The sequence below is a fragment of the Colobus angolensis genome, unplaced genomic scaffold, assembly GCF_000951035.1.
Source record: "Colobus angolensis palliatus isolate OR3802 unplaced genomic scaffold, Cang.pa_1.0 Scaffold524, whole genome shotgun sequence".
Classification (NCBI taxonomy): Eukaryota; Metazoa; Chordata; class Mammalia; order Primates; family Cercopithecidae; genus Colobus; species Colobus angolensis.
Window position 1 is genome coordinate 184431 of NW_012118755.1, and position 25545 is coordinate 209975.

Below are 25545 nucleotides of genomic sequence, written 5' to 3' on the forward strand. Positions count from 1 at the left end.
CAATTAAACCTCTTCCCTTTATAACCTCTTTTCTTTATATTACCTGGTCTCAGGTATTTATAGCAATGCAAGAATGGTCTTAACTGTCAATTTCTATGCTTACTCCCCCCCCAAAGCCCCCATAAACACCAATTGTATAGGAAAATTGAGCTGGTTTCAAGATAAGAAATTTGGCCAGTATTAAGAATAGTGGAATTATTGTATTGTGTTCCTACTGAGTGGTGTTGTAAATTGACAGCTACACATTTTATTCTGTTCTGTGGAAAATTATGACCCATTGGGATTTTACTTTTACAATTATTACTTCTGTTCATTTTACCATCTTCTCTCCCTCCATGCAGTAGCAGCATGTTGTAAATCACACACTCCAAAAAATTAACCACAGGACATTTTAAAAATTAGCATTGGTATTGAACACAATCCCCCAAATCAGGCTTATTTGCCATTTGTACTTTTTCTGTAGTGAACTTTCCATACCAATCTTTCACCAATTTTCTTATTGGGATTTTTCTTCTATTCTTATCTAAAGCTGTTTTACAAGTATTTTTTTTAGTCAATAACTCGCCTTTCCATTTCCCTGTGTGGTTTGAAGAACACAAGCTTTTGAATTTAACAAAATCTAACTTATCAAAGTTTAAAGTGCATAAATCATTTGTATTATTTTAAATTAAGAGCATTAAATTTTTGTATGTTCCATATTTTTATTGTCCTATATAGAAATCATCACCTAACTCAAACCTACAAACATTTTCTCACGCTTTCTTCTATAAGTTTTAAGTTTGAGTTCCTATATTTAGATCTATGATGAGTTGAGGATTTATATACGCTTTGGGGAGTCAAAGGTAACACCACTTTTTGAAGATGTGTCCTTCCCCTTGGATTTCATTAGCACATTTTCTGAAAATCTCCCAAGCACGTCATGGTTTATGGCTGTGATTCTGGACTCATGTATCCACAATTGTTCTGAATGTCCACATAAATTTATAATCCGCTTGTCAAATTTTAGTTCAGGTGGTGTTTAATTAATAGAACAATTTGAGGAAAACTGACATCTCAAAAATAGTTTTCTTGACTATTTTGGCCCTATTTCTGCTATACACATTTTGGAAAAATTTTTCCAGTACTAAGGATAAATATTGGGAGCTTTATTGAAATTGTGTTAAATTTATAGAAACATTTAAAGAAAACTGATAATGGTCTTCCTAATCATTGAAATTTTACTTTATTTTTAATTTTTGTGGGTACATACTAGGTGTATATATATATGGGGCACGTGATATATTTTGATATAGGCATGCAATGTCTAATAAACACATCAGGGTAAATGGGGTATCCATAACCTCAAGCATTTATCGTTACAAACAATTCAATCATACCTTTAAAATGTAAAATTATTATTGACTGTAGTAACCTTGTCCTATCAAATACTAGGTCTTAGTCATGCTACTTTTTGTGCCCGTTAACATTCCCACTTCCCCCTCACCACACCCCCACTACCTTTCTCAGCCTCTGGTAACCATCCTTCTACTCTCTATAAGTTCAGTTGCTTTCATCTTTAGCTCCAACAAGTCAGAACATGTGATGTCTGTCTTGCTGTGCCTGGTTCATTTCACTTAATCATCTCTAGTTCCATCTATAATGTTGCAAATGACAGGATCTCATTCTTTCTTATGGCTGAATACTACTCCATTGTGTATATGCACCATATTTTATTTATCCATTCATCTGCTGATAGACATTTAGGTTGCTTCCAAATCTTGGCTATTGTGAGTAGTGCTACAGTAAACATGGTGCAGATATATCTTCAATATACTGATTTCCTTTCTTTGGGGTATATAATTACCAGTGGAATTATGGGATTGTATGGCAGCTCTATTTTTAGTTTTTGAGGTACCTCCAAACTGTTCTCCATAGTGGTTGTACTAATATACATTTCCATAGTGCAATGCACAAGGGTTCCCTTTTCTCCACATCCTCTTCCTCATTTGTTATTACCTGTCTTTTGCACAGAAGATATTTTAACTGGGGTGAGATGATATCTCATTGTAGTTTTGATTTGCATTTCTCTAATGGATCAGTGATGTTGAGTATCTTTTCATATGCCTGTTTGCCATTTGTATGTCTTCTTTTGAGAAATGTCTATTCAGATTTTTGCCCAGTTTTAAATCAGATATTTTTTTCTATAGAATTGTTATAGCTCCTTATATATTCTGGTTGTGAACATCTTGTCAGATGTTGATATAGTTTGGATATTAGTCACTGCCCAAATTTCATTTTGAGAGGTAATGCTCAGCATTAAAGGTGGGTCTTGGAGGAAGCTGTTTTGTTCAAGGGGGAGGATCCCTCATTAATTGATGCTGTCCTCACATCAAGGCCCATATTTCTGCCATCCACATTTTGGAAAACTTCTTCCAGTGTTAAGAATATTGGGAGATTTATTTAAATATTAAATTTATTGAAACTGCTATTTTTAATAACAAGTCTTTAAACACTGAAATAAACTTTATTTTTAAATTTTTGTGGGTACAAAGTAGGTGTATGTTTATGGGGTACATGAGATATTTTAATACAGGTATCAAATGTGTATAAACACATCAGGGTAAATGGGGTATCCATGACCTCAAGCACCACTCACAAAATCTGAGTACTCACAAGATCTGGTTAAGTGTGTGTGGCACCTCCCTCCCCCTCTCTTTGCCCCTGCTCCTGCCATGTGAGATACTTACTCTCCTTTTGCCTTCCATCGTGGTTGGAAACTTCCTGACACCTCCCTACAAGCTGATAAGATGTTAGCACCATGCTTCCTGTACAGCTTGCAAAACCATGAGCCAACTAAACCTCTTCTTTATAAATTACCCAGTCTCGAGTATTTTTTTTTTTTTTTTTTTTTTTTTTGAGATGGAGTCTCGCTCTGCCTCCAGGCTGGAGTGTACTGGCGCAATCTCGGCTCACTGCAAGCTCCGCCTCCCAGGTTCACGCCATTCTCTTGCCTCAGCCTCCCGAGTAGCTGGGACTAAAGGCGCGCCCCCATCATGCCCAGCTAATTGTTTTGTATTTTTAGTAGAGATGGGGTTTTACCATGTTGGCCAGGATGGTCTCAATCTCCTGACTTCGTGATCCGCCCACCTCGGCCTCCCAAAGTGCTGGGATTACAGGCATGAGCCACCACGCCCAGCCTTGAGTATTTTTTTATAGTATTTCAAGAAAAGCCTAATACAGATGGATAGTTTGCAAATATTCTCTCCCATTCTATGGGTTGTCTCTTCACTTTGTTGTTTCCTTTGCAATGCAGAAGCTTTTTAACTTGATGTAATCCCATTCGTCCACTTTTGCTATGGTTGTCAGGTATTACACAAGAAATCTTTGCCCACTCCAATGTCCTGGAGAGATTCTCCAATGTTTTCTTTTAGCTGTTTCATAGTTTGAGGTCTTAGATTGAACTTTTCAATTAATTTTGATTTTTGTATATGATAAGAGATGGGGGTCTAGTTTCATTCTTCTGCATATGGATACCCAGTTTTCACAGCACCACTTATTAAAGACACTATCCTTTCCCCAATGCATGTTCTTCATACCTTTGTCAAAAGTGAGTCCACCATAGATGTATGAATTTGTTTCTGGGTTGTCTATTCTGTTCCTATGTGTCTGTTTTTATGCCAGTAGCATGCTGTTTTGGTTACTGTAGCTCTGTTGAATAATTTGAAGTCTAGTAATACAATTTCTCCAATTTGATTCTTTTTGTGCAGGATAGCTCTGACTATTCTAGGTCTTTTGTGGTTCCCATATAAATTTTAGGATTGTGTTTTCTATTTCTTTGAAGAATGTTAAGTTTTCTGGATGTTCCACAGTGTATCCATTAACCCGCTGAATGACATCTTTTTTTTTCCCTTTTTTCCTGAGACAGGGTCTCACTCTGTCTTCAGGCTAGAGTGCAGTGGCACGATCACAGCTAAATGCAGCCTCAGTCTCCCAAGCTCAAGTGATCTTCCCACCTCTCTGCCTCCTGAGTACCTCGGACTACAGGTGCATGCCACCATGCCTGGCTAATTTTTGTATTTTTTGTAGAGACAGTTGTGCCATGTTGCCCAGGCTGGTCTCAAACTCCTGGGCTCAAGCAACCCACCCACCTTGACCTTCTAACATGCTAGAATTACAGGCATGAGACACTGCGACCAACCAGAGTATTTTCTTACTGTTAGGTACATGAGATGATTCAGGTTCATCTTGTATTTCTCCCAAACTCTGACTAGGAATCATCTCTGGTCCCCTATTTTTTGTGGATAGTATTTAGGAACTAGTAACTTGGCAGTTGGTGTGCTTACTATTACTGAGGTGTCACTGTGTTTAGGTCCTCTCAGTAGAATGAATCACAAAATATATGCATATGTGCACACACAACAATTTCTCTATTTGTTCCTATATATTTAAAAGATATGAGTTCTATTCTAATGTCTCACTCCAGGTTTTCTAGCCCTCCTCATTCCTATTTTTAAAGTACCTACTCTAATGGAGAAACCTTGCTGTCATCATTCTCAACATATTTGCTCAATGTTACCAATCTCTCAACAATGCTGCCTATCTTCTCCCCGTCCCTTCAACACCTCACCATCAGCCCTCTTGGTGCCAGCAGGAACAACGCCACAACTCCTCTCATCCCACGAGGCAAGTCTAACTCCTCCACTCTGGGGAAGGAAGTCAGGAGAGACACATGAAAACTCAAAGAGGGGAATCAAAAGAAACAGGAATAGAAGGCCACATTTAAAAAAAAAAAAAATCATCTTTTGATTGCCCTAATAAACATCTCTTGGTGATTATATAGTTTATGGATATGGCTAGACATTTTTTTCAATTTTAGGATTTTGCATCTAAAAGACTTTGGTCTATAGCTTTATGGTTTTTTTTTTTTTTTTTTTTAAGGTTTTGGTACCAAAGTTGTACTGGCCTCAAAAACTGAATGGAAAAGTTCCATATTTTTTCTTCTAGAAAAGTTTATAAAAGCCTGGTATTACTTTTAAATATTTGGAGTAAGTTCAGCGAAGCCATCTGTTCCTAGAGTTTTCTTTCTAAGCAAGTTTTTGAATATTCCACTCAGGTACTATTTGCAGTTGTGACAAGCACAATCAATCTCTAGTATGACCTTGTTTCCAGGGCTTTTACTAATGGCATGTTAAGCAAAGGACCAACCCACTGGCACTTCCTAAGTTTTAATCATTTCTCCTTCATACTGCCAAATGCAAAACAAAACAAAAATCCTACTTATTATCTTCTCAAATTAGCTTTTCAGAATCCTGCCCTATGCAGCATGAAACATCTGGAAATTTGAGAAATTATATGTGTTTGAAACCCCTAATGTATTCATTCTTTACACTGCAGTCTTGATTGTTCTCCCGCTTTCTGGTCCCCCCATGCCTTCCCCTGACCCCCAGGTTATGGCCCTCTGCCTGAACCAAGTTCAGTATTCAGGTTCTTCCCTATTGTCAGAAGTGGAAAGGGCCCCCAGAGCTGCATTCTTTTTACCACTCTCTAGAATTTTGCCCCTTTAGTCTTCTTTGCTTCTATAGCAATAATTTGCATTTAAATATTTTCTGTAATTTTATACTTGTCCTCAATCGGTCCATTCTGCTGCCAACTACTATACCTTACCCAATAGCAAAATCTATTTTTGCTGTTTTTTTTTTTTTAATCTTTCTCTGTTGCTCAGGCTGGAGTGCAGTGGCATGATCTCAGCTCACTGAAACCTCCACCTCCCAGGTTCACAAGTGATCCTCCCACCTCAGCCTCTTTAGTAGCCAGGATTACAGGTGTGCACCACCATGCCTGGCTAATTTTTGTATTTTTAGTAGAGACAGGGTTTCATGTTGGTCAGGCTGGTCTGGAACTCCTGACCTCAGGTGATTTGCCCACCTCGGCCTCCCAAAGTACTGGGATTACAGGCACGAACCACCATGCCCATCCTGTTTGTGCTTTTTGAAAGCTCCGTATGTAAGTTATATCTATATACACATTTTCAAAAGTTTTATCACCTATGAAAGACATGTTTCAGTATGGAGAGAAATAGAGTTGGGTACAATAAGTCACTCACAGCAGAATGTCCTGGCTTATGTGTTAGACATCTGCCAGGGCAGAAACCACCAGAAATCTGGACCCACTCTCTTCTACTAATCCTCATAAGTTGCATGCAAGGCAAATTGACTTGCCCCTTTGATCCACCATTCTGAGACGGGTCGTCTAAATTTAGTCTGCCCCAGGATTATTCAAAAATCCTGCTGGTGGGCTCCTGTACTATGGCCCTATATTGAGGGTCTTTCTCTTTCTTCCTGGACATACAAGAGCATTCTTGTTTGTGGATCCCCTTATTTTGCACATGGCTAAGCAATAAATCTTTGAACTACTTATAGCCATTGGCTCGAATGACATATTTTCAAGTCTCTTAGAAAACAGCAGTCTTGACAATGAACTAAACCATATTAACAAAGTAAAATGCTATTTCTCAATACAAATCTTTTTTCCACATTTTCTTAAGTTGCTAGATATACTGCAATTCAACACCTCTGTTCTATATTGAATTTAGATTTTAACTTAAAACGTCCACACGTTAGATACAGTTAAAACTACTTTCTCTACTATCTGATGTTCATTGAGAAGCTACTTCTTATTACACATACTCCATAAAATATAACCTCATAGTAAATGCTTTCCTATAGTTTCCTATAGTTTGTGCATTTTCTCTGGCCTCTTGACTTCACACAGAATTATTTTCCACATTCATTACATCCGTAGGGTTTCTGTCTTATATGAGCTCTGTGGTGAAAAATTAGGGCTGACTTCTGATGAAAGGTTTTTCCACATTCATTACACCCCAATGGTTTCTCCCGTGTGTCTTCTCAGATATTCTGTGAAACTGCAGTAGTAGCAGAAAAATGCATCCCTTCTCAACCTAGGGATGTTGACACAGGCTTCACACCATGTGAATTCTCTGATGTTTAATGAGGAGTGGCACTGGGCAAAATGTTTCCTACATTCATTCACCAGTAAGTTTTTTCCACTTTTAGTTTTATAACATAATGTGTGGTCCCAAGTCCAGAATAATGTTTTCCTGTATTCCGTATCTTCATATTGTTTTTTCTCTAAGTTCTCTCAATACTGTGAGAACTGACTTCAGGCCAAAGGTGTTCTCATTATCATTATATTAACCGATTTCTCTCACCCTTTATGTTCTGTGTTCCACAAAGTTCTGACTTCACCCAGAGTAATTTCCCTCACTTACTACATTTACAGGGTTTCACCCCAAGTGTGTTCTCTGATGTACAGTTAGTTTTGACTTAACATAGAATGATTTTCCACAAACATTACATTCATAGGGTTTCTCCCCTGTGTGTGTTCTACGATGTGCAATGAGTTTTGACTTCACACAGAATGATTTTCCACATTCATTACATCCATAGGGTTTCTGTCTTATATGAGTTCTCTGGTGAACAATTAGGGCTGACTTCTGACGGAAGGTTTTCCCACATTCATTACATCCAAAAGGTTTCTCCCCTGTGTGTCTTCTCAGATGTTCTGTGAAACCGGAGTAGTAGCAGAAAAATTTTCCACACTGAATACATTCATAAGGTTTCTCACCTGTGTGAGTTCTTAGATGTTTAGTAAGGGTTGACTTCTCAGAGAATGATTTCCCACATTCATTGCATTCATAAGGTTTTTCGCCTGTGTGAATTCTTTGATGTTTAATGAGGTCTGATTTTCTGAGAAAGGCTTTCCCACATGCATAGCATTCATAGGGCTTCTCCCCTGTGTGTGTTTTCTGATGCACAGTAAGGACTGACTTAAATGAAAAGGTTTTCCCACATTCATGACATTCATATGGTTTCTCGCCTGTGTGTGTTCTTTGATGTTGAGTAAGGGTTGACTTTTCACTGAAGGATTTCCCACATTCATGACATCTATAAGGTCTCTCCCCTGTATGAATTCTTTGATGTTTAATGAGGTCTGAATTCTTATAAAAGGTCTTCCCACATTCATGACATTCATAGTGTTTTCCCCCTGTGTGTGTTCTCTGATGTCTTGTATGGGCTGACTTCTGGGTGAAGGTTTTTCCACATTCATGACATTCATAAGGTTTTTCTCCTGTATGTGTTCTCTGTTGTAAATGAAGGACTAATTTTTCACTGAAAAAGGTTCCACACTCATTATATTCAATAATATTGTTAATTGAGTGGGTTCTCTGAATTGGAGTGAGATTTAACTTCTGGCTGAATGGGTAAACACTCTGATGTTCAAGGAGGATGGATTCCTCAAAGATGTTTTCTCCACATTGATTACATTCATAGTGGTTTTCTCTTGGATGCGTTTGCTGATGGGTAATGAAAAATGACATATCATAGGTTTTCCCATGTTCAGTATATTTGCAGGTTTTCTGTCCTGTGTAACCTCTCTTATGTACAAGGAAGAATGAATTCTCAGGGAAAGCTTTCCCACATTCATTGTATTCAAAAGGTTGCTCCCAATTTTTAATTTTCTGATGCCAAATGAGGTCTTCATTCAGCCAGAAGCTGTTCCCATTTTTATTATATTCATAAAGTTCCTCTTCAGAATGAATTATTTCATGCTTTTCATCACACAAACATTTTCCACCTTTGTTAAACTCACTGAAATTCATTCTTGAATAGTTTCTACTGGTATTAATTAATTCTGAAATATAGAGTGACAAGAAAGATTAGTTGACAAGGATATGTAAGAGAAATAAAGTTAGCATTATATTTGAAGGCATGGCTCAGTTTAGGCCATTACCTCCTCATACCTACATTATGACAACAATGTGCACACTTCCAGTCTTATACCTCTTTTTAATTCAACACAGCAGCAACAAGCTGAATTTCTAAAAGTTCTAATTCATAGATAGTCCTGTAATCCAGGCTCCAATTCTGTGTGGTTTTGTTGTTGTTGGTTGGTGGTGGTGGTGGTGTTTTTGAGACAGAGTCTTGCTCTGTCACCCAGGCTGGAGTGTAGTGACATGATCTCAGCTCACTACAACCTCTGCTTCCTGGGTTCAAGCGATTCTCATGCCTCAACCTCCCAAGTAGCTGGGACTACAGATGTACACAACCATGTTCAGCTAGTTTTTATGTTTTTAGTAGACACAGGATTTTGCCATGTTAGCCAGGCTGGTCTCGAACTACTGGCTTCAAGCAATTCATCCACATTGGCCTTCCAAAGTGCTGGGATTACAGGCATGAAGCACTGCACCTGGCTCAATTGTTTTTCTAGCTCTGATTCACTAGGAATAAAAGTATGCAACAATAAGAGTGAAATCAATGAGTGAACAAGACATCCTTGTCACAGGATCAGGTTAATGGTTCTATTCTGGCTATGGGATTTGCCCTTTATTCCACCAACTGTACTATACTATACTGAGTCCAATGTCCCAAGAACAAACACATTTTTTTTTAACAAGGTATCACTGAAGTAAACATATCTTTACATTTAGATTCAGATTAGAACCAAGCCATTCTTTTACGAGTCTAGAATGAATATATTTCACTCTAGGTAGGTTCAACTGTTTGTCCCTCATAAATTGCTCATTCCCATCATAATCTCATACTGATTGTTTTTTCATTGTCAGATTGTATTCTAACAGTGTTTTTAAAAGTTTGCCTTCCCAAATTTTCCAGGTTCATTCACTAAAAAACATGAAAGAACTGTTTGTATAATTCATTTAAGCACAAACATCAGCTGGATTGCTATAACAATATTCTTTGTTAAACACTGATTTTTAAAATATTTCATGTGGTTCTGATTTTGCTCACCAACTATTTTCCTGGCAGCCATTACTTTGCCTATGATTTTTTCTTAGTGCCCTACATAGATATTTAAATCAGTGGTGTTTAACAAATAATGTTTATCAATATTACCTGGAGAGCTTTTCCAAACACAAATATTTTCAGGCTTCACGCTGAAATCCTTACTGGTTGAATGTTTAATTTTAATTTTAACTGCTTTTATTTTTTAGAGACAGAATCTTGCCTTGTCACCCAGGCTGCATTGCAATGGCACAAACACAGTTAACTGTAGCCTCTTCCCAGGCTAAAATAAGACTCTCACCTCAGCTCTCCAGTAGCTGAGATCACAAAAATTAGCCAGGCATGAGACCACAGATGTGTGCCACCATGCCTGGCTAATTTTTTAAGTTTTCATAGAGATGGGGTCTTCCTGTTTTGCCCAAGCTGGCCTCAAATTCCTGGGCTCAAGCGTTCCTCGCACCTCAGCCTCCCAAAGTCCTGGAATTATAGGCATGAACCACTGGGCCCAGGCTATTGTAAAATAATTCTGTAAAAAAATGATAAATATGGTAAAAAGCTAAAGAATGAGCAACTCAAAAAAGCATGTATAGAAAAATATGTTTAATATTTTAAAGAAGGAGGAATGCTCTTTACTGGGAAAAGTACACCAGGGAGCTTTCCGGGGGTGTTGAAAAATCACTCTATATATTCATCTCAGTGATGGATACATGAGTGTTTATACACACACACACACACACACACACACACACATATATATATTATTAATCTTTGGCTTAACCATATAATTTATACCACAATTAAAAAAAAAACAACAAGATGTGTGTATGGAAGTGATATTGGGAGATGCTGGGTGATTCAGAGTCACTGGATATTTGGGTCATGTCAACATGTTAGTTCCAAAGTTCTAGAGCCTCTAAAACATGATTCCTGAAGAACATTTCAATGGTCTTATTACCTGAACCTACCCTTTGTGATCTACCTTCCTTTAAATTCCATCTGGCACATACTAACTCACCTAGATGACGCTGGCTTGGAAATTTTTCCTCTAATATCCATGGCTCCTCGCCTTTCTCCAACTTGAGAATCACTTCTGGTTTAGGAATGCAATATCCTGTGGATGAGAATTGTATTACTTGGGACAAACTGGGTGGGTTTTCCTGAAGGAGGAAGACAGTATACCCCAAACAGTACACACACACACACACACACACACTTCATTTAATTCTGTCATTCTCTTTAGTATCCAAAAGGGATCAATTGTCCTTGATCTCTGAATCTCAAACCTAAATATTATTATATTTTACAAAAGTTTCACAAGTTTCTACTGATAAGAAAGCACGTGCATTCTGGTCTTCTACATGGGAAACAATTCCTACCTACCTACTGAGACAAGGTGGCTGTAGTTCTCCAGCATCACATCCCTGTACAGGGTCCTCTGGGCAGGGTCCAGATGCTGCCACTCCTCTTGAGTGAAGCCCACAGTCACATCCCTAAATGACACTGATCCCTGGAAAATCACAGTTCTGCTCAGTCTGAAGTGATAAGAATCAGTTGACGTGAAAAAGGATGTTTAGGGACTAATCCTTACCATTTTTATTGTTGAAAATTAAATAGAAAATGTTATAAAAAGCCTCTATGTCATATGTTGCTTTATGTTACACATTGTGGGTAAAAAATCATAGTAGAAATATCCTGTTGGTGCATTAATTTATTACTTAATGCTAAAATATTTAGTGCCTACATGTGCCTAGAGCTTTCTTAGTTTCTGAGTATTCCAATTTGAATACAAGAGTCTTCCTGTAATTACAGGAGAGGAACATATCTTCTCACAAGGAAACATACATACAGAGACATACCTACTATAGGACTTAACGGACTCACACCACAGATATGTGCAAAACAGATGGATCATAAAAGTGGTCTGTGCAAATTCATGTGAAAGTATGTCAACATATTAGATTTCACTAAAGTGACAAAACTTTAGTTCATTTGCAAACATATAACAAAAATTTATGAAAAGGTTAAAAACCTGAAAAAATATGTGGCAAGTCAATGGAACTGCTTAACAGGATAAGAGCATGTCTTACCTGTGATGAGATAAAGGTTGCAGAGGCATGGGAGATGAGGGAGACTAGGAAATACTTTTGGCTTTAATCCTGTTAGTGTTCTCCAAATATTTATCACTCATCTAATCTGTAAAAATTCTTAGCAACTACTAGTTTCACTTACATTTATTTATAAAGTAAATAAAATACAATCAATCCACATATAAGGAAAGCTTAATTTTGTTCTTATTTTATAGATAAAAATATAAATAGGCATGCTGATATTTTCCTCCCAAGCCCTAAAGGACTGGCAGTATATGATATAAACACAATTATCTTGCACACTTCCTTTAGGCCATAGGCTCCCTGCTCTCCCAACTCCAGGTCATTGATGCGAATAACAGAAGTTGATGGTGAACTGGAAATACACAACTGAATCTCTGTAACATAATTCAGTTTTCACTGAGGAAGCAATGCCACCAAAGTAGATTGGAGACCGCTGGAGAGTAGCATTAGAGGTAGATTGTCTATATTAAGAGGCAGTAGTGGAGATGTGGAAGAGGGAATTCACTAAACAAAAGAAGAGAAGAAGGGCTACTTCTAGAGGGCCTGCATAGAGGCATTAGAAGGTCTGGAAATTAGAACCAGGAGGTTGGGTGTTGAGGAAGGGGAGAGTGCAGAGTGACAATAAGACACATGCAGGCCATGCAGCTTCTGGAATGTCTTCATGTTATGGAAGTGAGAATGTCCAGTGGAAGGCTACAGAGATGATTCTGAAGCTTGGGAGGGACCTAAGGTCTGGAGTTCAAGACCTGCCTGGCCAACATGGTGAAACCCCATCCCTACTAAAAAGGCAAAAAATAGCCATGCGTGGTTGTGGACACCTGCAATCCCTGCTACTCGGGAGGCTGAGGGAGGAGAATCGCTTGAACCCGGGAGGTGGAGATTGCAGTGAGCCAAGATTGTGCCACTACACTCCAGCCTGGATGACAGAGTGAGACTTGGTCTCAAAACAAAACAAAAGAAAAATCACAGACTAAAAAAAGAGCATTTCAAAATTAAATGTTAATATTTGCCTAACTGAAAACAAAGCAAATACTCTCTGAACACTACTAGAAAACAAAATGGGCCAGGTGCGGTGGCTTACGCCTGTAATCCCAGCACTTTGGTAGGCCAAGGCGGGAGGATCACGAGGTCAGGAGTTCAAGACCAGCATGGCCAACGTGGTGAAACCCCGTCTCTACTAAAAATATGAAAATTAGCCAGGCACAGAGGCAGGCACCTGTATTCCCAGCTACTCAGGAGGCTGAGACAGGAGAATCACCTGAACCTGGGAGGCGGAGTTGCAGTGAGCCAAGATCACACCACTGTACTCCAGCCTGGGCAAACAGAGTAAAACTCTTGTCTCAAAAAAAGGAAAGAAAGAAAGAAAGAAAACAAAATGGATGTAAAATACAGAATCGTACAAATCTAAATGTATAAAATTGCACAAATTATAACAAAATAAAAACTGGAAAAAGAGCTAATAAAAGAATAGTTTGTAAAATATAGATAAATCCAGGAGATAAATACCATTCTCAAATGAATTCCAAAAGAGAAAAAAAAAGCTAAAGAGAGACTTTTTTGGGGGGAAATGAGGGCAATCAAGAGCACTGTGTACATTATAGCCCATTTATGCCTGAGGTTGCAATTTTTTAAATTTTTGCAATCAGACCTTGAAATGACCTTGAGCAGTAGCATATAACTCCCACATGCTTAGCGTTCCAATAATGGAACACTAGGCATAAATGGGTCAGGGAATTCAGAACACCAAGCACATACCCAGGACAGGAGAAGCATGGCAAAGACCTCAAAAGACCCTAACGTTTTACTTCTGGCTAATCTCTACGCTCAGTGCAAGCAAGCAGTGAAGACTAAGATGAAGTTCTAAATGGACCAGGCTAAGTGCTTCAAAAGTGCTAAGGACAGTCAACTTGCAAATAATAGGAAAAGGGTTTTATTGGGTTTTTTTTAGTTTTTTTTAGTTTTTGGTGGTGGTTGTTTGAATCCTGGCCCTCCAGGAAAAGTGCTGGTTAAAACACTATCTGAACACAAACTAGAGAGAGAAGTCAGTGACCACACATGACTAGAAATAGAGACTGCAAAAAACAGTCTGAAAAATTCATAAAAACAAATGGATGATTGAAGACTTCAATAATTAAGAACAGCAAAGTATAGAGAAGAATAAGAAAGTGATTTCTAAAGTTACCAAATTATAATATTAAAATGCCCAGTTTCAGCAGGAATAAGAAAATCACAAAGCATACAAAGAAACTGGAACTGTTGTCCAATCACAGGAAAAATATAAATTGACATTTATCCCTGAGGCAAACCAAACATAACAATTCTTAAACAAAGACTTTAAATCAACTGTCTTACATATATTCAAAAGCTAAAACATACAAGAACTAGAGAGAACCAAGAAAACAACTTACAAATATCAAAAAAGAGATTGAAATTATAATAAACAACCACATAGACATTCTAAAACTAAACAGTACCATAACTGAAATAATGAATTCACCAGAGGAGTTCAACAACAAACTTGGGAATGTCAAAAAGAATCTGTGAATTTAAGTATAAGACTATTGAAATTACCAAGTTTGAGAATCAGAGCAAAAAAGAATTAAGAAAAATAAACAGAACCCAAAGGACCTATGGGACACCATCAAGCTGACCAACACAAACATGGGAAATGTAGAAGAATACAAGAGAGGCAAGGAAATAGAGTATTTGTAGAAAAGCCAAAACTTCCCAAATTTGGTGAAAGACACAAATCTATACATAAACTCAAAATAAACTCAAATACATCCACCAAGACATGTTATAATCAGTCAGGAAAAAAAAAAAATGACAGAGAATCTTGAAGCAGAAAAGGAGAAGCAATTTGTCACATACAAAAGAACCTCAAAAAGATCATCAGCAGAAACCTTGAAGGTTAGAATACACTAGATTGATATATTCAAAGTGCTGAAAGAAAAAACTGTCAGCTGAGAATTGTATGCTGGGCAAACATGCCTGTCAATAATGAGGACATTCCCAGATGAACACAAGCTAAGAGAATATGTTTTCACTAGATCTACTCTGCAAGGAATGCTAAAGGGAATCCTTTGGGTTGAAATGTGATTCACGACAAACAAGGGAACTGTTATAAGATTATAAGCCAAGTTTTCATCTGGATTTGGTCTTAAAAGAGAAATTAGGATTAAATAAATAAGAAAAATGGAAGATTGGCAGAGTGGATAAATTTCTTCAAATAATGCATACAAAAATGTAATTAGAATGAATAAGATGGAGCATCTGATAGTAAAACAGGGTGAGTACAGTCAACAGGTTTTTTTTTTTTTTTTTTCTGGGGTACGTGTGCAGAACATACCAGTTTATTACATAGGTATACACGTGACATGGTGGTTTGCTGTACCCATCAACCAATCATCTACATAAGGCACTTCTCCTAATGCTATCTCTCCCCTAGCCCACCACCCCCTGACAGGCCCCAGTATGAGATGTTCCCCTCCCTGTGTCTACGTGTTCTCCTTGTCCAACTCCCACTTATGAGTGAGAACAGTGGCGTTTGGTTTTCTGTTCTTGTGTTAGTTTGCTGAGAATGATGGTTTCCAGCTTCATCCCTGTCCCTGCAAAGGACATGAACTCATCCTTTTTTATGGCTGCATAGTATTTCATGACATACATGTGCCACATTTTCTTTATCCAATCATTGATGACCATTTACGTTGGTTCCAAGTCTTTGTTATTGTGAATAATGCTGCAAAAAAACATACATATGCATGTGTCCTTATAGTAGAATGATTTATAATCCTTTGGGTATATACCCAGTAATGGGATTCCTGGGTCAAATGGTATTTCTGGTTCTAGATCCTTCAGGAATCGCCACCTGACTTCCACAATGGTTGAACTAATTTGCACTCCCACCAACAGTATAAAATCGTTCCTGTTTCTCCTCTCCAGCATCTGTTGTTTCCTGACTTTTTAATGATTGCTATTCTAACTGGCATGAGATGGTATCTCATTGTGGTTTTGATTTGCATTTCTCTAATGACCAGTGATGATGAGTTTTTCATATGCTTGTTGGCCGCATAAATGTCTTCTTTTGAGAAGTGTCTGTTCATATCCCTCACCCAATTTTTGATGGGGTTTTTTAATTGTAAGTTTGTTTAAGTTCTTTGTAGATTCTGGATATTAGCCCTATGTCAGATGGATAAATTGCAAAAATTTTCTCCCGTTCTGGAGGTTGTCTGTTCATTCTGATGATAGTTTCTTTTGCTGTGCAGAAGCTCTTTAGTTTAATTAGATCCCGTTTGTCAATTTTGCATTTGTTGCCTTTGCTTTTGGTGTTTTAGTCATGAAGTCATTGCCTACACCTATGTACTGAATGGTACTGCCTAGGTTTTCTCCTAGGGATTTTATGGTTTTAGGTCTTAAGTGTTTAATCCATCTTGAGTTAATTTTTGTATAAATTGTAAGGAAGGAGTCCAGTTTCAGTTTCCTGCATATAGCTAGCCAGTTTTCCCAACACCATTTATTAAATAGGGAATCATTTCCCCATTGCTTTTGTCAGGTTTGTCAAAGATCAGGTGGCTGTAGATGTGTGGTGTTATTTCTGAGGGCTCTGTTCTGTTCCATTGGTCTGTATCTCTGTTTTGGTACCAGTACCATGCTGCTTTGGTTACTGTAGCCTTGTAGTATAGTTTGAAGTCAGGTAGTGTGATGCCTCCAGCTTTGTTCTTTTGGCTTAGGATTGACTTGGCAATGCAGGCTCTTTTTTGCTTCCATATGAACGTTAAAGCAGTTTTTTCCAATTCTGTGAAGAAACTCATTGGTAGCTTAATGGGGAAGGCACTCAGTCTATAAATTACCTTGGGCAGTATGGCCGTTTTCAAAATATTGATTCTTCCTATTCATGAGCATGGTATGTTCTTCCATTTGTTTGTGTCCTCTTTTATTTCACTGAGCAGTGATTTGTAGTTCTCCTTGAAGAGGTCGTTTACATCCCTCATAAGTTGGATTCCTAGGTATTTTATTCTCTTTGAAGCTATTATGAATGGGAGTTCATTCATGATTTGGCTCTCTGTTACTGGTGTATAAGAATGCTTGTGATTTTTGCACATTAATTTTGTATCCTGAGACCTTCCTGAAGTTGCTTATCAGCTTTAGGAGATTTGGGGCTGAGACAATGGGGTTTTCTAAATATACAGTCATGTCATCTGCAAACAGAGATAATTTGACTTCCTCTTTTCCTATCTGAATACGCTTCATTTCTTTCTCTTGCCCAAATGCCCTGGCCAGAACTTTCAATACTATGTTGAATAGGAGTGGTGAGAGAGGGCATCCTTGTCTTGTGCTGGTTGTCAAAGGAAATGCTTCCAGTTTTTGCCCATTCAGTATGATATTGGCTGTGGGTTTGTCATAAATAGCTCTTATTATTTTGAGATATGTTCCATCAATACCTAGTGTTTTGAGAGTTTTAGCATGAAGGGGTGTTGAATTTTCTCAAAGGCCTTTTCTGCACCTGTTGAGATAATCACGTGGTTTTTGTCATTGGTTCCGTTTATTTCATGAAATACGTTTATTAATTTGCATATGTTGAACCAGCCTTGCATCCCAGGGATGCAGCTGACTTCAGCATGGTAGATAAGCTTTTTGAAGTACAGCTAGATTCAGTTTGCAAGTATTTTATTGAGGACTTTTGTGTCAATGTTCATCAGGGATACTGGTGTAAAATTCTCTTTTTTTGTTGTGTCCCTGCAAGGTTTTGGTATCAGGACGATGCTGGCTTCATAAAATGAGTTAGAGAGGATTCCCTCTTTTTCTGTTGCTTGGAATAGTTTCAGAGGGAATGGTATCAGCTCCTTCTTGTATCTCTGGTAGTATTTGGCTGTGAATTCATCTGGTCCTAGACTTTTTTGCTTGGTAGGCTATTATTTACTGCCTCAATTTCAGAACTTGTTATTGGTCCATTCAGGGATTCGACTTCTTCCTGCTTTAGACTTGGGAGGGTGTATATGTCCAGGAATTTATCTATTTCTTCTAGATTTTCTAGATTATTTGCGTAGGGGTGTTGATAGTATTCTCTGACAGTAGTTTGTATTTCTGTGGGATCAGTGGTGATATCCCCTTTATCATTTTTTAATGCATCGATTTGATTCTTCTCTTTTCTTCTTTATTCTTTTTGCTATTCTATTTTGTTGATCTTTTCAAAAACCAGCTCCTGGATTCATTGATTTTTTGAAGGGTTTTTCATCTCTCTATCAGTCCTTCTCTGATCTTAGTTATTTCTTGCCTTCTGCTAGCTTTTGAATTTGTTTGCTCTTGCTTCTCTAGCTTTTTTGTGATGCTAGGATGTCTATTTTAGATATTTCCTGCTTTCTGTTGTGGGCATTTAGTGCTGCAAATTTCCCTCTACACACTGCTTTAAATGTGTCCCAGAGATTCTGGTACATTGTGTCTTTGTTCTCATTGGTTTCAAATAACGTCTTTATTTCTGCCTTAATTTCATCATTTACCCAGTAGTCATTCAGGAGCAGGTTGTTCAGTTTTCATGTAATTGTGCAGTTTTGAGTGAGTTTCTTAATACTGATTTCTAATTTGATTGCACTGTGGTCTGAGAGACTGTTATCCTTTCCATTCTTTTGAATTTGCTGAGGAGTGTTTTACTTCCAATTATGTAGCCAACGTTAGAATAAATGTGATGTGGTGCTGAGAAGAATGTATATTCTGTTGATTTCGGTAGAGAGAGTTCTGTAGATGTCTATTAGGTCTGCTTGGTCCAGAGCTGAGTTAAAGTTCTGAATATCCCTGCTAATTTTCTGTCTCAATCTGTCTAATACTGACAGTGGGTTGTTAAAGTTTCCCACTATTATTGTGTGGGAGTCTAAGTGTCTTTGTAGGTCTCTAAGAACTTGCTTTATGAATCTGGGTGCTCCTGTGTATTGGGTGCATATATATTTAGGGTAGTTAGCTCTTCTTGTTGCATTGATCCCTTTACCATTATCTAATGCCCTTCTTTGTCTTTTTTGATCTTTGTTGGTTTAAAGTATGTTTTATCAGAGACTAAGATTGTAACACCTGTTTTTTTTTTTGTTTTTTTGTTTTTGGCTTCCCATTTGCTTGGTAAATATTCCTCCATCTCTTTATTTTGAGCCTATGTGTGTCTCTGTACATGAGATGGGTCTCCTGAATACAGCACACTGACAGGTGTTGACTTTTTATCCAATTTGCCAGTCTGTGTCTTTTAATTGGGGCATTTGGCCTGTTTACATTTAAGGTTAATATTGTTATGTGTGAATTTGATCCTGTCATTATGATGCTACCTGGTTATTTTGTCCATTAGTTGATGCAGTTTTTTCATAGTGTCGATAACCTTTATAATTTGGTATGTTGTTGCAGTGGTTGATACTGGTTGTTACTTTCCATGTTTAGTGCTTCCTTCAGGAACTCTTGTAAGGCAGGCCCGGTAGTGACAAAATTTCTCAGCATTTGTTTGTCTGTAAAGGATTTTATTTCTCCTCCACTTATGAAGCTTAGTTTGGCTGGATATGAAATTCCAGGTTGAAAATTCTTTTCTTTAAGAATGTTGAATATTGGCCCGCACTCTCTTCTGGCTTGTAGTGTTTCTGCAGAGATCTACTGTTGGTCTGATGGAATTCCCTTTGTGAGTCATCTGACCTTTCTCTCTAGCTGCCCTTAACATGTTTTCCTTCATTTCAACTTTGGTGAATCTGATGCTTATGTGTCTTGGGTTGTTCTTGTTGAGGAGTATCTTTGTGGTGTTACCTGTATTTCCTGAATTTGAGTGTTGACTTCTCTTGCCAGGTTGGGAAAATTCTCATGGATAATATCCTGAAGAGTGTTTCCCAGCTTGGTTCCATTCTCTCCATCACTTTCAGGTAACCAATCAAACACAGATTTGGTATTTTCACATAGTCCTATATTTCTTGGGAGGCTTTATTCCTTTTCGTTCTTTTTTCTCTAATCTTGTCTTCCTACTTCATTTCATTAGTTTGATCTTCAGTCTCTTATATTCTTTCTTCAATTTGATCCATTCAGCTATTGACACTTATGTAGGCTTCACGAAGTTCTTGTGTTTTTCAGCTCCATCAGGTGACTTATGTTCTTCTGTAACCTGGTTATTCCAGTAAGCAATTTGTCTAACCTTTTTCCAAGGTTCTTAGCTTCCTTGCATTGGGTAGAAAATGCTCCTTTAGCTCAGAGTAGTTAGTTATTACCCACCTTCTGAAACCTACTTCTGTCAATTTGTCAAATGCATTCTCCATCCAGTTTTGTTCCCTTGCTGGCAAGGAGTTGTGATCTTTTGGAGGAGAAGAGGTGTTCTGGTTTTTGGAATTGTCAGCCTTTTGCGCTGGTTTCTCCCCATCTTCGTGATTTATTTACCTTCGGATGGGGTCTCTGAGTGGATGTCCTTTTTTTGATGTTGATGTTATTCCTTTCTCTTTGTTAGTTTTCCTTCTAATAGTCAGGTCCCTCTGCTGCAGGTCTGCTAGAGTTTGCTGGAGGTCCACTCCAGACCCTGCTTGTTTTGGTATCACCAGAGGAGGCTGCCAAATAGCAAAGATTGCTGCCTGTTCCTCAACATAATAAAGTACATATATGAAAAACTCATAGGTAACATACTCCATAGTGAAAGACCGAAAAGATCCCCCCAACCAAGATCATAAACAGGCAAAGGATAGTGCTTTCACCACTGCAATTTAACACTGTATTAAAAGTTCTAGCCAGAGCAAATAGGCAAGAAAAAGAAATGAAAGACATTCAAATAGAGAAGTAAAACTCCTCTATTTGCGGATAACATTACTTAGCAAATAATCCACAAAAAATCTACGAGCTAACAAACAGTTTCGACGAAGTTGCAGAGTGCAAAACCAACGCACAACAATTAGGTTAAAAAAAAAAGTACTCCAACAATGAACAATTCAAAAGGAAATTCAGAAAATAATTCCATTTATGATAGTATCCAGTAGAATAAAATACTTAGTGCTATGGTCTGAATGTTTGTGCCCTTCACAACTTCATATGTTGAAATCTAATACCACTGCAATAGTGTGAAGAGGCATGGCCTTCAGGAGGTGATTAGGAAGCTCTGCTTTCATGAATGGGATAAGTGTCCTTATAACTTAATGGACAAAGTAGTGGTTTGACAACCTGTAGAGACAGGTTCAGACACTGTGCTGCCAATGATCAGAAATTTTATTTTTGATAAGCTTACATAAAGTAATGATGTTTTTCCATAAATAAGAAGACTTAGTCAAATGGCCCCTTTTAACTTCTAAAATGTTTTAATACATCAAATCTGATTTGAATATTTAATATAGCAAGTATGGGTAATTCCAGGAATGCTGATCTAAGGGATCAAACCAGAGCTGAGGAGACAGGTAGCACTGGCAGGTTTAAGAGATTAGATACAGGACAGGCGTAGTGGCTCACACCTGCAATCCCAACACTTTATTAGGCCAAGGCAGGCAGATCACCTGAGGTCAGGAGTTCGAGACCAGCGTGACCAACATGGAGAAACCCCGTATATACTGAAAATACAAAATTACCCAGGCATGGTGGTGTATGCCTGTAATCCGAGCTACTTGGGAGGCTGAGGTAGGAGAATCACTTGAACGCAGAAGGCAGAGGTTGCAGTGAGCTGAAATCATACCATTGCATTCCAGCCTGGGCACCAAGAGCAAAAGTCCATCTCAAAAAAAAAACAAAGAAAGAAAGAAAGAAAGAAAGATTGGATACAAACAGGGAGAAGGAGCAAATAAATATTGTTGAAGTTACAAAGATGGAAAACAGAAAGGCTATGGGGTTAAGATTGAAATTGGAAAATGTCTATGTAAACTCATTGTTTAAAAAATATGTGTAGATAAACCAATACAAAAATAGGTGTACACATGTGTATTTGTGTGTGTGTATGTATATTTCCTAATTCTGTCAATTGAGAGGGTCTGAGGCAGTGACAACCTTTAGCAATGAGCACCCAGATCTTGCTTTTAAAATTCCACCCTCCACTAGAAAGAACAATGTCCTTTGGAGAAATGGCTAATGGCAGAGGTAGTGCAAGAAAAGGACAAGATGAGTTAGGTACATCTGTTGTGCCACAGAGTAATTATTCAAAAATTGATGTGGGAGACAGGCTGAAAATGGAATAGGTAACTCCAAAACTCCATCCCAAACTAAAAAAAAAAAAAAAAAGAAAAAAACCCTGTCAGCATCAAGCTTTTCAGAATTCTCCAATCTGATTAAAAACCTGGTATACCCAGAACATTCCTGGTATGGCTTGCTGATGCCTGTGCCAAAGTGGACAGTATGCACCTTGTTTTCAGAGAACTGCAGTTGTGTATTTTGATCTGTCTATGCAGGCTCTCTGAAGAAGTGGCTCACAGGTTTGTCTTTGTTTTGCCTGCCTTAAAACTTTCTCAGGGCTAGTCTTCCAGGAAGTGCTTGTTGAAAGTATTTAAAGGCAATTATCTGGCCACAGCAGCTAGATGAGAAAAGCAGCAGATGGACTGATAAAACTGGGAATGGAAAAACTCAGAAGGAAACACATGGGGCCAGGGTTGGGGATAAGGGGTTTGAAAAGTATCTGCATAAAGCAGGGAATTGAGGTCATGTGTAAGTACAAAGCAATTATGCATGCTCAAAAAAAACCTGAGAGGAACCTAAGCTTTCACGTCTGGTTGACCTTCAGGCTCTGTGTAAGCAGGAGGTAAAGATTAATGCAGAGATGTAAATGGCCTGGCAAACCATTACAGGAACACCTTAAAACAGGGCCAGTATGCACAGACCAGAAGAGTTTTTTATTTTGTTTTTGCTCTGGGCATTTAAATAACTCTCTATCATATCACAAACTGACCATTAAACTAACAGAACAGAGGTTTCAGTAACCATGTACAACAAAGAACACTGACTTTACAAAAATAGTTTAGAAAAGCCACAAAACAAGCAAACAATAGAAAATAAACAGCAACAACAAATTCTGAGCAAAAGAATCTGATTTCTAGAATTAGCATATTTTAATATTCAAAATGTTCAGTTTTCAATAAAAAATTATGAGGAATGCAAAGAAGATAATATGACCCACAGACACACAGAAAAAATAAATAAAACCTGTCCTCAAAGACACCTTTAATATTGGTCTTACTAGGTAAAGAATTTAAATCAGCTGTTCTAAATGTGCTCAAAGAGCTAAATGAAACCAAAGAACTAACAGAAACCAGGAGAATGATGCTGTGTCAAATATAAAATATTAATATAGAGAACAAAACTATAAAAATGTAATTAGGACTGACTGGAGCTGAAAAGTACAACTAAAATTTTTTAATATCAGTGGAAAGATTCAATAACAGATTAGAGCTCAAAGAGAACAATCAGCAAAATTGAAGACACTGATGGAGATCATTCATTCTGTGGAGCAGAGAAAAAGAATGGTGAAAAATGGACAGTGCCTAAGAGATCCATGAGACAACATCAAGCATACCCACAAGTTAATAACAAGAGTTACTGACAAAGAGGAGAAAAGGGAACCAAAAAATATCTGAAGAAATAATGTCTGAAGACCTTTCAAACTGATGAAAGACATGAATCTCTATGTCCAAGACTCTCAAGAAACTATAATTGGGATAACATCAAAGAACTTCAAACTGAGAGAAATAATAAATTGTTAAAAGACAAAGAGTCTTCAAAGTAGCAAGAGATAAGGCACTAACCATGTACAAAGGACCTGAAATAAGATTAACAGACAGTCTTTCATCAGAAACCATGAAGCCCAGAGGCAGTAGATAATGGCACCTTTAAAGTGCCAAAAGAAAAAAAAAAGATAACAAAAATTCTACATTAGGCAAAACTACCTTTCAAAAAGGAAGGAGAAATTAAAACATTCCTAGATCAACAGAATCTGAGAAAACATATTAGTACTAGACCTGTCCTACAAGAAATGCAAAAGGCAGTCCCTCAGGTTGAAACAAAAGGACACTAGACAGTAATTCCAATCCAAACACACAAAAAATTCAAATGGTAAAAGTAAATACTATAAGTAAATGCAAAAGCCAGTCTTATTGTATTCTTGGCTTTTATGTTCTCTCTTTTTTCTATATGATTTAAAAGACATATACATGAAACAATAATTATACATCTATGGTAATGTGCACACAATTTATGAAGGCATAAAATGTCACAATAAGAAGACAAAGGACAGGGACAAAGCTATACAGGACCAGAGTTTTTATATAATATTAAGGCTCAGTTGGTATTAATGCAAGCTAGATTGTTATAAATTCAAGATGTTCATTGGAATTCCAAGTATTAACACTAGGTAAATAATGAATACAAAGAAATACAAAATGAATTAACATCGCACATTAGAAAAAAAAACACAAAAAAAGGCACACACAGAAAAACTGAAAACAAAAAAGATGTAATACAAATGGAAAATAACTAGCAAAATGGCCTAAGTCCTTTATCAGTTTATCATTGACTCTAAATGTAAATAAACTAAACTCCCAACTAAAAGAAATTGTCAAAATAGGCTGGGCATCGTGGCTCACACTTGTAATCCCAGCACTTTGGAAGGCCGAGGTGGGCAGATCATGAGGTCAGGAGTTTGAGACCAGCCTGGCCAATATGGTGAGACCCTGTCTCTACTAAAGAAAAAAAAAAAAATTAGCCAGGCGTCATGGTGTGCACCTGTAATCCCAGCTACTCAGCAGGTTGAGGCAGAAGAATTGTTTGAACCCTGGAGGTTGAGGTTGCAGAGAGTCAAGATCACAGCACTGCACTCCAGCCTGGGTGACACAGTAAGATTGTCTCAAAAAAAAAAAGAAAAAGAAAAAGAAAAAAAGAAAAAGGAATTGGCAAAATAAATACAAATATATGATCCAACTATATATAGTCTATAAGACACTCTCTAGATAAAAACACACAACACAGCAGGTTGAAATTGAAATGACAGAAGAGGATAGTAACCTAAAGAATGCCAGGGTGGCTATACTGAGACAAAAGAGACTTTAAGTCAAAAATTGTTACAAGAGAAAAACATTACATATTGATTAAAAAAAAAAAAAAAAGGTCAGTCTACAAAGGAGACATAGTAACAGAAATAGAAATAAATCATCCTGGACGGAGCAAGATGGCTCAATAGGAACAGCTCCAGTCTCCAGCTCCCAGCGCGAGTGACACAGAAGACAGGTGATTTCTGCATTTTCAACTGAGGTACTGGGTTCATCTCACTAGGGAGTGCCGGACAATCAGTGCTGGTCAGCTGTTGCAGCCCAACCAGTGAGAGCTGAAGCAGGGCGAGGCATCACCTCACACTGGGAAGTGCAAGGGGGAAGGGAATCCCTTTTCCTAGCCAGGGGAACTGAGACAGACAACACCTGGAAAATCGGATAACTCCCACCCAAATACTGCGCTTTAAGCAAACGGGCACACCAGGAGATTATATCCCACACCTGGCCGGGAGGGTCACACGCCCACGGAGCCTCCCCCATTGCTAGCACAGCAGTCTGCAATCTAACCGCAAGGTAGCAGCCAGGCTGGGGGAGGGGCGCCCGCCATTGCTGAGGCTTAAGTAGGTAAACAAAGCCGCTAGGAAGCTCGAACTGGGTGGAGCTCACAGCAGCTCCAGGAGGCCTGCC

The 25545-nt window shown here is 38.0% G+C and overlaps 1 protein-coding gene across 1 annotated transcript in view; it reads right to left on the bottom strand.

Annotated features, from left to right (window-relative positions):
* Nucleotides 1–4385: 4385 nt before the first annotated feature.
* Nucleotides 4386–25545, bottom strand: part of LOC105525239 (zinc finger protein 33A-like) — a 141844-nt gene continuing 120684 nt past the window's right edge. The window contains 3 exon segments of the mRNA XM_011960775.1: nucleotides 4386–7828; nucleotides 7831–8043; nucleotides 8045–8145. Of these exon segments, the coding sequence (XP_011816165.1) occupies nucleotides 7283–7828; nucleotides 7831–8043; nucleotides 8045–8145 (860 nt within the window). The 3' untranslated portion in view covers nucleotides 4386–7282.